This window comes from Diabrotica virgifera, chromosome 3 (genome assembly GCF_917563875.1).
Source record: "Diabrotica virgifera virgifera chromosome 3, PGI_DIABVI_V3a".
NCBI lineage: Eukaryota > Metazoa > Arthropoda > Insecta > Coleoptera > Chrysomelidae > Diabrotica > Diabrotica virgifera.
Window position 1 is genome coordinate 246,990,428 of NC_065445.1, and position 12,622 is coordinate 247,003,049.

Here is a 12,622-nt window from a genome sequence, read left to right on the forward strand (position 1 = left end):
TAATAGCCTTTGTTTTCTCCGGCTTGCAAGAGAGGGGACCTGCAGTTGATGCTGCCATACAGTGTAATCTTGATCGGTATGAAGCTTAAAAGCAATGTAACAGAAGAAACTATGGACTTGTTCAAGTTTCCTAATGTAGACCAAGTAGTGTGGTTACCACACTGAAGAACAATACTCGAGGTGAGACCGAACAATACCGAAAATATAAACTGTAGAAAAAAACTGACTTGACCGTTGAAAAATTCAGAAAATTTTACAAAAAAAACTTTCTATAAAGATTTTTCTAAAATTAAATCTGTATCTTCCATAATTTTTTATTTATATCGCTAAAGTCACCCGTCTCACAAACATTGGCGAACTGTAAACTAGCGTACGACGAAGTGCACGGTTGAGTTATTTTAATGTAATTCTTTAACTAATGGATCAAATGAAATTTTATAAATTGATCATAAAAGAAGAATAATTTAGCTATGTTATAGTTGTAATAAAAATAAATAAAATGTATGGACATAAGTATGGTGTGGGTGAAAAGTGAGACTTACATGAATTTGGTTTAAAAATGATTTAAAAATGTGTAACTAATACAATTTTTCTTATAAAACTCTCAATTTTGCACAGCTTACCTTTCAGACATCTTACTAAACGATGTATGTCTCAAAAAAAATCTCTAAAATTTAATTCAAATTATACGACGTCTCAAAAAATGTATTTTTCGAAAACTTCGTAGTTTTACAGAATTACCACCATTTTAAGGCGGTATTACTCAAGTTTGAACAGATTTATTACAGTTTTATAGGTACTTTTTTAAAGCTTAGGATGTATTCTTTAAAATTCACTAAATTATTTTACTTTAGAAATAAAATAAACTATTTCTTTTTGAGAAAATTAAGAAAAATAACAAAAATGTAATTCAAAAACCGAAAATTACCAGTTAAAAAAATGTTTATACAAAGTGATCAAAACTTTTTCTATAAAACTTACCTAAAATACATTTAATAATAAGCTTCAACAATAATAAATGTTCAACAAAAAAAAATTTAGCTCTTATACAGTACGTCTGTGTAACTTGAGACCTATTGATAACTTTTTTATTATCAGTTTTGCGAAAAAAAGTTAATCTTTATAAAATACTCTGCATCGTATATAATCTACGATGCAACCATCAAATGTCAAATTTTATTAATTTTATACGAGGTATGTCAAAAAATATAAATTTCACTCAAGAGTAAAGTACCTTTATATTTCACAATATTGAAAATTGTTATTAAGAAAAGTTGTTTGGAATTAAAAAATATGTTTCAGTGTTTAATTACATCCTTCTAATTGAAATATTGTGAATAATAAGGGCAGTTAACTCTTAGTAAAATTCATATTTTTTACATACCTCGTATAAAATTGCAAAAGATTGATATCTGTTAGTTGTATCCTAGATTTTAGACCAGGTAGAGTATTTTATGAAGAATAACTTTTTTCGTAAAATTGATAATAAACTAGTTATCTTGTAATAAAATGATGATGGGTATCCGTAATTTGAGAAAAAATTTGAATTTTTTTTTTTTGATTGGAATGATGTAATTGTATATTAAAACAGTTTTTAATTTCAAACAACTTTTCATAATAGCATTTTTTGATATTCTGGAATATGAAGGTATTTTACTCTTTAACGAATTTTATATTTTTGACATAACTGGTATAAAATTGATAAAATTTGATATATGACGGTTGAGTTTTAAATTTTTGACTATCCAGAGCATTTTATGAAGAATAACTTTTTTTCATAAAACTGATAATAAAAAAGTTTTGCATGTGGTTCCTAGCTACGCAGAGATACTGTATAAGAGCTTCTGTTTAAGAATTTTCAAATTGTAATGCCATATTCGGATTCGGCATAATCAAAAATAAAACAAACATATTTGATCAAAGTCAAATGATGAATTCAACGATATTTTTAAAATTACTTATACAAAACAATTGTTATTGTTTAAACAATTAATGAACAATTAGCGGACAAATCTGTGAGTAGAACTTTTTACTTTAACATGTATATAAACTAACAAAAAAAGTTTTAGAAAAATATAAGCTTGTTTGAATTTTTCTGAAACAATGCATGTTTTCGTTCTTATTGCACTCCACTATTTTATTGCTATCTATTACTATTCGCGGTGTGCAAGTACTTGGAAAGGGAAACGAGAAACGACCGTGCGCGAGTCGCGGAGAAATATTGCAACTATCTTAAATAATTCATATTGTCAATTGAAATTGTCAAATTGACGTATATTTCATACCTTCTGTCATTGACTCAGAAAAATTATATATTGCTCCACAATATTGATATGATATGCAATTATTATATAAAGGTAAATTTAATTAATTGTATTTTGCTTGCAGTACTGCATTTTAATAACGGATTTTATTTACTACATACAATTGTTTACGTTTGCTAAACATAACCTGCATCTTATTTTTTTCTTCTTATTATTTTTTTGGACTATGGTCTTGACAATTATCCAGCAACCAGGACTAATATAATTGGCCAATATAATTAAAAGTGCGAATAAAAGTACAGAGCGTAGAAATAGAGGTCGCTTTGCCGAACTTGCACGGTCCCAATAGTAGATCTATTGAGCTTTACCCCACTAATCAATCACCCTGTAGAATTTCTGGAACTTTGTGGCCCTCCATTAAAAAAGTTTGCGCACCACTGCTCTATAACTTGCAAGTTAAAAACATGATACATCACACCTAATTTTTGGCAACACGTTACACCCTGTTATGATCAAACTTTATTTTAACATAACATATAATATGGACCGCGTTATGTAATAACGGATTAACCGCCAAAAGTCCAAAATCGAGATAATAGTGCCATCTTGCAGCTAGGGTGCAAATCTATGTATAAAAATATGTTTTTTGTAAAAAAATTTAAAAAAAAGCTGTTTTTAAATGCCTGTATTAAGCGACATTTTTTATTTTATTAAAAAAAATCTCACACTAGGATTTGTAATATCGAACTAAACGCCAATAATGGTACATAATCCATTGTCATAAACAAAAATCCGCATCTTTGTAAGTGTAATAACGAATCAAGCGCCACGAATAGTCGGTTAAGTCTTTATTACAAAACATAACATATTTACTAACGTTTAAGATATCGAATTAAAAGACATCCTTTGTCAGGAAACATCAGATTAAGCGCCAAATATGTCTCTTAATCCGGTATTCGGATTTTAACTCATGCATATCTTAAAAAATCATTAACGAATTAAGCGACATTTGATCGAATAACTTTTAAAATATAAATTATTTTTAAAAAATTTTAAACACATGTAAAAGTCTATTTACATTTGCATTAATATATTAAACATGAAACATGTCAGTACTATATTTTAGAAATAGTACCAAAAACAAATTTAAAATCTTTAAACCGATTTATCTCAAAACTAGATTTTGGCGCTTAATCTGCTATTACATAACGCGGTCCATATGTCATATAACGTTTTTTGATACATCACAGGGCTGAATATCTTGTATTTGCTCTCCTGAAAAGTTCTTTTCTTCTTCCTTTGTATTGGCTTGCATATGAGTGCATTTATTTATACTGCATTTGTCTTACTCTAGGCAATTTAGACCAGTAAGGATCTGTTTTTAGGTGGATGTGAGAGGTGGCCTTCAGATTTTTGCGGATAAAGTTAGGTGATAACTTCGTTAATAATAATTGAATTATGCTCCTTCTCAAATATGCCCGGAACATTAATAAAAAAAATAAAATATTTAACAATTTCAAAAAAATTCGTTTCTTTTTCTACTTTTTTTGGTTATAACTTAAAAACTATTCATTTTAGAACAAAGTCGTATAGGAATAAAACAAAGATAATTAAATTTTCTATCAGATGCGATTGGTTAAAAATGTCTTAATTTATCACCCTTGCTGCAAAATAGCAATAAATATAAAATAAGGAGGCAAAACAAGCCTGTCCTTATTCAATGATTTTCCATCACTTAGGTTACACTTGGAACCTTCCTAATTCGCTTAGAAAATGTTTGTAATGTGCTAAAACCGTACACCAAATTTCATTAAAATTGACTTACTAGATTTTGCATAATAATTTTGCAATCTAAACTTTTTTTAAAAAATTAAAATTTTTTAAAATCTTTCACAGCAAAAACTAGAACATACAAAGATTTGTCAATTTTTTTACATATAAAGAAGTACTCCACCTATCTAATGCTCTTTACAGAATTGAAATCGGATTATTTAAGCAGCCTCAGCAATGTTTTAAAGTTATAAACAATTTTTTGGCTTATAAACAAATTAGTGCTGTGGCCAGGAGGGGGTGCTACGGGCTCCTTTATTTAGATGGACTTACCCAAGTTTTTTATGTATTTTGACCCGTATAACACGAATTTTTTGGGTAACAGTTGATCCGGATGTCGATAAGATTGTTATAAACAAAGAACTTGAGGAATTACATAACATCGATTTTTCGCAAAATAAAACATTTTTTTTGTATTCCTTGGGTAATTCTAAGCAAAAAATGTTCTTACAAGTTTTTTCGTAGGATGCATAGTTTTCGAGATAAACGCGGTGGAACTTTCAAAAAATCGAGAAATTGCAATTTTTGAACGCGAATAACGTTTGATTAACTGACAGCATTTGACAGTTTAAGTCAAATTATACCGCTTTTAATTATTTGCATTGCTAAAAATTAATTTTTTTATTATTAAAAAAAGCTATTTGTTTATAAACCAAAAAATTGTTTATAAATTTAAAACATTGCTGAGGCCCCTTAAATAATCCGATTTTAATTCTGTAAAGTGTATTAGATAGGTAGAGCACCTCTTTATATGTAAAAAAAATTAGCCAACTTCTAAATGGTCTACTTTTTGTTTAGAAAGATTTTAAAAAATTTGAACTTTTTAATAACATTTAGATTGCAAATTTATTATGCAAAATTTATTAGGTCGATTTTAATGAAATTTGGTACACGATTTAAGTATGTTATAAAGAATTTCCCAAGCGAATTACTAAGGTTCTAAGTGCCACCAAAGTGGTTAAAAAATATTGAATAACATTTTGCCCCCTTATTTTGTATTTATTGCTATATTGCAGAAAAGGTAATATCTTAAGACATTTTTTACCAGTCGTATATTATACAAAATTCAATTATCTTTATTTTATTTCTCTACGACTTTGTTCCAAGACGAATCGTTTTAAAGTTATAAGCAAAGTAGGCAGAAAAAAAGTCGATGTTTTTCGAAATTTTTAAATATTTTAATTTTTTTATTATTGTTTCGGGCATATTTGAGAAGGAGCATAAGTCAATTATTATTACTGAAGGTGTCACCTAACTTTATCTGCAAAAATCCGAATGCCTCCTCTCACATACAAAAATAGACGTTTTTTCGCAGGTCCTTACTGGTCTAATTGTACAGTATGGATTTATTACTTATAAAATATTTTACAAATATATAATTTTTCTTCCAATATCCATTGAAGTTTAACAACACTAAAGTACTTCACTTTTATAAACTCAAATATGTTATATTCTTTATGTCAAGTTACAACGAAGGAAATCAAAACCTTAGGTGTTATGAGCTCTTTTAACCTTCCCAAACCCTGAGACCCGTGTTGAGCTGCCCCCCCCCCCACTTGCAAAAATTAAAAAACAAATAGCCCTGATTTATGAGCTATTTATGAGCTCTCATATTCCGCAAACTAAAAATTTTGAGCTCGTTCCACTGAGCAGGAATTTAATACCCTAGTTTTTAATACCCCCAAACAACCCTTGAATTGATTTAATTTAAGAGAAAGATGCTGAGAAAACTTAAAATATATCGTATTGCGGATATAATTCCTATAGCTTATATACTCTAAGAATAAACTATTAAATCAAGGGCATTTCGATTATTGAGCTACAACCCCTTCGCAAGAAAACCACCCTATCTTCCCGGCTTAAGAGAAAGTTGTACTTAAAATACGTTAAACTAATTATTTGGCGACTACATATCATTTAATAATTTATAAGCTTCCAAATTACGCGCATTTAGATCAGTAAATTGCAATTTATTTTGTATAGTGCAGTCACTGAAGGTAAAAATCAACGATTACCTTCAAGTTCGGTGAACCTTCATCGATTTTCACGAAAATTGGTCAGTGGTTAGAGGATACGTCAAGAAACAAAGGTGACATGGTGCCACCTTGCGCCTTTACCCTGAGGGTGGATACCGCCCCTTCTCGGGGGTGAAAATTATTTTATAAAAAATAACTGCACAAATCAATAAAAGAACAAATTAAAAGCAAAATTTATTATATAAAGTTAATAAAATAAGTCAATACTTTTTAAGTTATTAAAGATCAAAGATTTTAATTATTTGTGAAAAAAATGCATGTTTTGAAGAGGTTTTTTGTAAATCACTGAAAAACTGTAAGTTTTTACAAAAAAGTTAATAGTAGTCTAATTCGTATAGCTTAAAGAATAAACTCATAAATCACGCACCTTTCGATTATATAGCTACAACCCCTTCGCAAGAAAACGACCCCATATTCCCGGCTTAAGAGAGGGTTGTACTTAAAATTATTTAAATTAATTATTTGTCGACTATATATTGTTTAATAATTTATGAGCTCGCAAAATATACGCATCTCAATTATTGAATTGCCATTTTCTTTCTATAGTGCAGTCACTGAAGGTAAAAATCAACTATGACCTTCGATTTCGGTAAATCTCCATTCATTTTCACGAAAATTGGTGAGCGGATTTTGATACTATCAACTTTTTCTGGATCTTATTTTTGATGGGTATTTCTAAGTACTTTGACAAGTATTTAGTACCTAAGTGTTATAAAATGCATCTTTTTCCCGTTATTTAAGCTTGAACCCTTAGATTTGAACAGTCGCGGAAAAAAATATACATTTAATTACCAATAACTTACTTTAAATTAACATTAAAGGTTTTTCAAGTAAGCAATTTATTATATTTTTTATTAGCTTCAATTTTAGTGATGAAAACTTTTTTGTAAAAACTTACAGTTTTTGAGTCATTTATGAAAAATCGCTCTAAAGCATGCATTTGCTTTCCAAAAATTAAAATATTTGATCTTTAATAACTCAAAAAGTATTGATTTATTTTAATCACACTATATAACAAATTTTGCTTACAATTTGTCCCTCTCTCGATTTGTGGGGTTATTTTTAATAAAGCAATTTTCACTCCCGAGAATGGGTGACATATACCCCATGCTAAAACCCCAAGTTGTTATTGTCAATTCGTGAAAATAAATGGAGATTTACCGAAATCGTAGGTAATAGTTGATTTTTACCTTCAGTGACTGCACTATAGAAAGAAAATGGCAATTCAATAATTGAGATGCGTATATTTTGCAAGCTAATAAATTATTAAACGATATGTAGTCGCCAAATAATCAATTTAAATTATTTTAAGAACAACTCTCTCTTAAGCCGGGAAAATGGGGTCGTTTTCTTGCGAAGGGGTTGTAGCTATATAATCGAAAGGTGCGTGATTTATGAGTTTATTCTTTAAGCTATACGAATTAGACTACTATTAACTTTTTTGTAAAAACTTAACAGTTTTTCAGTGATTTACAAAAAACCTCTTCAAAACATGTATTTTTTTCACAAATAATTAAAATCTTTGATCTTTAATAACTTAAAAAGTATTGACTTATTTTATTAACTTTATATAATAAATTTTGCTTTTAATTTGTTCTTTTATTGATTTGTGCAGTTATTTTTTATAAAATAATTTTCACCCCCGAGAAGGGGCGGTATCCACCCTCAGGGTAAAGGCGCAAGGTGGCACCATGTCACCTTTGTTTCTTGACGTATCCTCTAACCACTGACCATATTTCGTGAAAATCGATGAAGGTTCACCGAACTTGAAGGTAATCGTTGATTTTTACCTTCAGTGACTGCACTATACAAAATAAATTGCAATTTACTGATCTAAATGCGCGTAATTTGGAAGCTTATAAATTATTAAATGATATGTAGTCGCCAAATAATTAGTTTAACGTATTTTAAGTACAACTTTCTCTTAAGCCGGGAAGATAGGGTGGTTTTCTTGCGAAGGGGTTGTAGCTCAATAATCGAAATGCCCTTGATTTAATAGTTTATTCTTAGAGTTTATAAGCTATAGGAATTATATTAGCAATACGATATATTTTAAGTTTTCTCAGCATCTTTCTCTTAAGTTAAATCAATTCAAGGGTTGTTTGGGGGTGAAGGGGATGAGCTCAAAAATCGAAACTATATAATTTCAAGAGCTCATAAATAGCTCGTAATTCTGCCGCAAAAACCGATTCAATATTCCTATTTTTAAGTAGTGGGGGTACCCCCCCCCCACTAGGGTATTAAATTCCTGCTCAGTGAAACGAGCTCAAAATTTTTAGTTTGCGGAATATGAGAGCTCATAAATAGCTCATAAATCAGGGCTATTTGTTTTTTAATTTTTGCAAGTGGGGGGGGCCAGCTCAACACGGGTAACCCTGAGGATTTGAGCGAGAAAAGTTCAAAATCCCACACTGCAATCTGCCAGATCAACCAACATGCTCGAACATCTTTCTTTCAAACTAAATTTCAATAATTTTACAAAAATAACTAGGAATAACAACACAAAAGAATTTCACATGAAACTCTCCTGAAAGGTTTGTGATTTCAGGGTTATGGCACTAATGAAGTTGAGGTGTGAAATGATGTTTACATTGCTTGAACTGCTCCACTGATCTATCTGGTTGAGTATTACCTTATATCAGGTTACACAAGCGAAACTAACAAACACCTTACCCTGTTTGGTTTGACAAAATTTCTTTTTTGGCCCATGTTAGATGGTCATCTACTGCTGAACTTTCTTTTTCTTGGTCTGATAAAATCAGTTCACATATCAAGGAGAACGTTGTTCCAACCTTTTCTTCGACCACTTCGCTAACAGGATTTATGAAATCATAATTGTTTTTTGTTATTGTTAAAGATTTACCTACAACATAACAATAATTTTGTAAAATTTATTCTAACTTAACCTGAATTTGTATAAAACTACATCAAATCTGTGGGATGATGATTAAGCGTGGACTTACTTTTTACACTACTTATACCTAAAATTAAAAAATAAAATGGCAATAGAAACATTTTTATTTTTATAACATTTTTAATATTTTGTTGGAAGCCATATTGGAATTGTTATTATGTTATTTATGTTGGTAATGGTCAATGGTAAGGTATTTGTATGGACCGTGATAGTGTGACGTCGAAACGTCAAAATTTTTCCAAACACGTTGTGTCTAGGTATACGCTAGCGTGTACGCAAATAAAAAAGTTAGGTAGAATTAAGTTGGATTTATAGTTTGACGTAGCGTAGACGTAGACGCAACGTAGACGTAAGAAACGGACTGGAGACGGAAGAAAATATTATGTCAATTTATAGATCGACGTAGCGGAATTTTTGCGCATGAGTAGAAAGAGTAAACAATGACTTAATTATAATTCAACAACATAGCCTATAAATTATACGAAAGTAAACAAACTTTGTGTTTATTTATACTTATACTATTATTTATTATAATATTTATCTGTTTTGTGTGTTACATGGATTAGGAAATAAACGAAGGTATGCTCTTTGGTGCCGCATGCCGTGGGATTTCCAACTATTTTGTTTCATTTCCTGGTCTTTAAAATGTTTATTGGATTTACCTATCATATAATATGTGTGGATAACCACGAATTAGGCTAATAAACAACTCACATTTATCTGAAATATTGAAATGACTCTATGATATATTTTTATTAAATTAATAACTTAACATCCATTGTATTAACAAAAAATTAACAAAATTCGAATATGTTGACAAACAACTTTTTACACAACACAAGGGATGAGGGGGCGGGTCCACTTTGAGTGACAGAACAAAATTCTGCCTTATGATTGGCCAGACGGAAGAAACGCACTGTAAAAGATGAAAGTTGGTCATCTCTTCCGTTACGTTACGTTTCTCTTACGTTCCGTCAGGCGCTTGCGTTCATTTATAAACACGAGTACACAAAATTCGGTGTTGATCTTTTCCAGTGCGTCTCCGTTGCGTCTACGTCTACGCTACGTCAAACTATAAATCCAACTTTAAACGTCATAACAAATATTTTTCTATCAAACAAATACTAAACATATCAAAATAGCGTGTATCAAAATATACAGTCACTGCCCACGCTAAATAGTCACTAGCTTGATGAAGTTTAACTTCTTTATTTACGTACATTTTAGCGTGTACCTAGACACAACGTGTTTGGAAAACTTTTTTTGACGTTTTGACGTCACGACTATCACGGTCCTGGGTCTTGGGTTGGTACTCTAAGGTTGGTACCAGTACCACATCACTGGGTTGGTACCAGTGTACCAGTGATATGACGTTTGTCTCACCGCAGCAAAATCTCATGGCTCCAGTACACGTTGGGCCAACTAATTGGCCAATGAGTTGGGCCAAGTAAGAACAGTGAATACATGGTGATTACACGTTGGTGGAGTTATCAGTCTGCATTAACCTTTCTTAGTGGATAAACAAAAAACAAACTCTGATTATGGATATGGATGTGGAGACTGTAGCAGCTGCCGCAATTAATTTGTACAATGCGTTCAATGCTTATAGAAAAGTGTACTAAACAAGAGTGATTAAAAAACAATGGCGCAAACGACGGTGTTTTACACCGAAAAAAGTATTCATATTAAAACACAACCTTAAAATTAATACTTATAAACAGTATCAGTATTGTGAGAAGAGAAAACAAATATTTTAAACTCAACGACAACAACGTGTTCAGGGTTCATAACCAAACAGCTGTTTGGCAGATCGCGCAAGTCCCAAAAATCCTTTGATTTGTGCACCAAATACCGACAAGATTCGGTTTGTAGACCAACGCTGACCGCCAATCGCAAACTCATGCCAGGTGGTCCTGTACACGTTGGCCCAACGTGTACTAGCCCCATCAAAAGAACCGTGACGTCACATGACGACACTGGCAACCACAAACCATACATACTCATAGACGTTTCACGACCATGTTAATCTTTCGGATCGAATTAACGCCATCTCTTGATTGGAATAGGAACTAAATTGACAAATTTTAGTTACATACGTAGAAATTTCAAATTATAAATTTTGCGGGATTTTTTATGAAATTTCGGAGGAAATTAAAACAACAGAAAGACATTTCAATGTTTTATTCAATGTTTTACTGAAAACTTCAAATGTTCCAATTTGTTTTTAAAATGCTATAAACACTACTGCCATGTGTCACGTGAAAGCACTGATGTGTAAAGGCCGCGTCTCACCATCAAATAATTTGATCAAACAGTTTGAGCAAACTCCGGAAGTACGTCAAAGTGACGTCACAATTGCAGTTTTTTTGAAAATCTAAAAACTGTGCTCTCACTATCAGTCTACTTTGATCAAATTTTTTGTATTGAGTTGTCTAACTTGTTTGTACTTTATTTAAAATTAAAATTTTTCATTATTATCCTCAATGAACACTCAGGATGTGACGTCACTAACTGTCACTTTCAGTTTGCTCAAACCAGTTTGATCAAATTATTTGATGGTGGGACGCGGCCTTAATATTGAGTTAAATGAAAATTTTTGAAAGAATCTTGTAGGATGATTGTTTAGATAAATACCTTATAATCTTTTACAAACTTCCAAAAATATATAGGCCCGAAATGTTGATGACACACTTGTCTATTGGAATAAACTGTTTCAGGATATATTGTTTTTTAAATGAGGAGAAACACAACACGGGATGATCAATGTAAACTAAAAATTCTACTCACAAAAACGGAGAGGAGGTTAATACAATTGATTGTAATTGTGATTAAATCTAATTAAAAACGTAACACCACTATAATAAAATATTTAAGCCACAAACTGTAAAATAAAAAGTAAATAACAAATTAATTTAATTGTCAACTGTCAGTTGTTAAATATGACAACAGAATTGACTGACAGCGACATCTCTGGATTGGAATGGTAACTCTGTCTTGACCTTGACAATTTACGTGAAACGTCTATGAGTATGTATGGTTTGTGCTGGCAACCAGGCCCAGGATTCCGTGCACTGTAGATATATACAGTCGCCTTCTATCGATGTCACGTGTCATGAAAATATTTGAATTTTTAGCTTTAATTGAATTATTTTCTAGTTTTGCTAGGTTATACTCTAATTGATGCTGAAGTGACACTTAGTAAAACAAGAAAATATTTGAATTAAAACTAAAAATTCAAATATTTTCATGACAATTGCCATCGACAGAAAGCGACTGTAGATATCTACAGTGCACGGAATCTAGGCCCAGTGGCAACTGGGCCACACTATAATAAACGAAACCAGCAAGGACACTCCCTGATGCCGCCTTTGAAGTTGAAAAGTACAGGGTCGCTATTTTTCGCGTAGTACATCTCAGTGGTGATGTGATGTGTTGGTTCATCAGTGTTGCCGATGTCACCAACTTTATTACCCGTAAGAGATTCTTTTTGAATAATTTCTGGAATTTATGCAAAAGATTAACAATACAATCGCCGTTCATCGTTAATATTTTGTGGTATGTCCCAATTATTGACATAA

The 12,622-nt window shown here is 31.2% G+C and overlaps 1 protein-coding gene across 2 annotated transcripts in view; it reads right to left on the reverse strand.

The window, feature by feature from the left end:
- Positions 1–9,247, reverse strand: part of LOC114341351 (low-density lipoprotein receptor class A domain-containing protein 3-like) — a 76,128-nt gene extending 66,881 nt beyond the window's left edge. For both annotated transcript variants that reach the window (XM_028292138.2, XM_028292137.2), the window contains exons 1-2: positions 9,094–9,247; positions 8,804–8,993 (exon numbers count right to left, since the gene is read on the reverse strand). In XM_028292138.2, coding sequence (XP_028147939.1) covers positions 8,804–8,993; positions 9,094–9,145 — 242 coding nt within the window. In that variant the 5' untranslated portion in view covers positions 9,146–9,247. The remainder of the gene's footprint in view (positions 1–8,803; positions 8,994–9,093) is intronic.
- Positions 9,248–12,622: the final 3,375 nt, after the last annotated feature.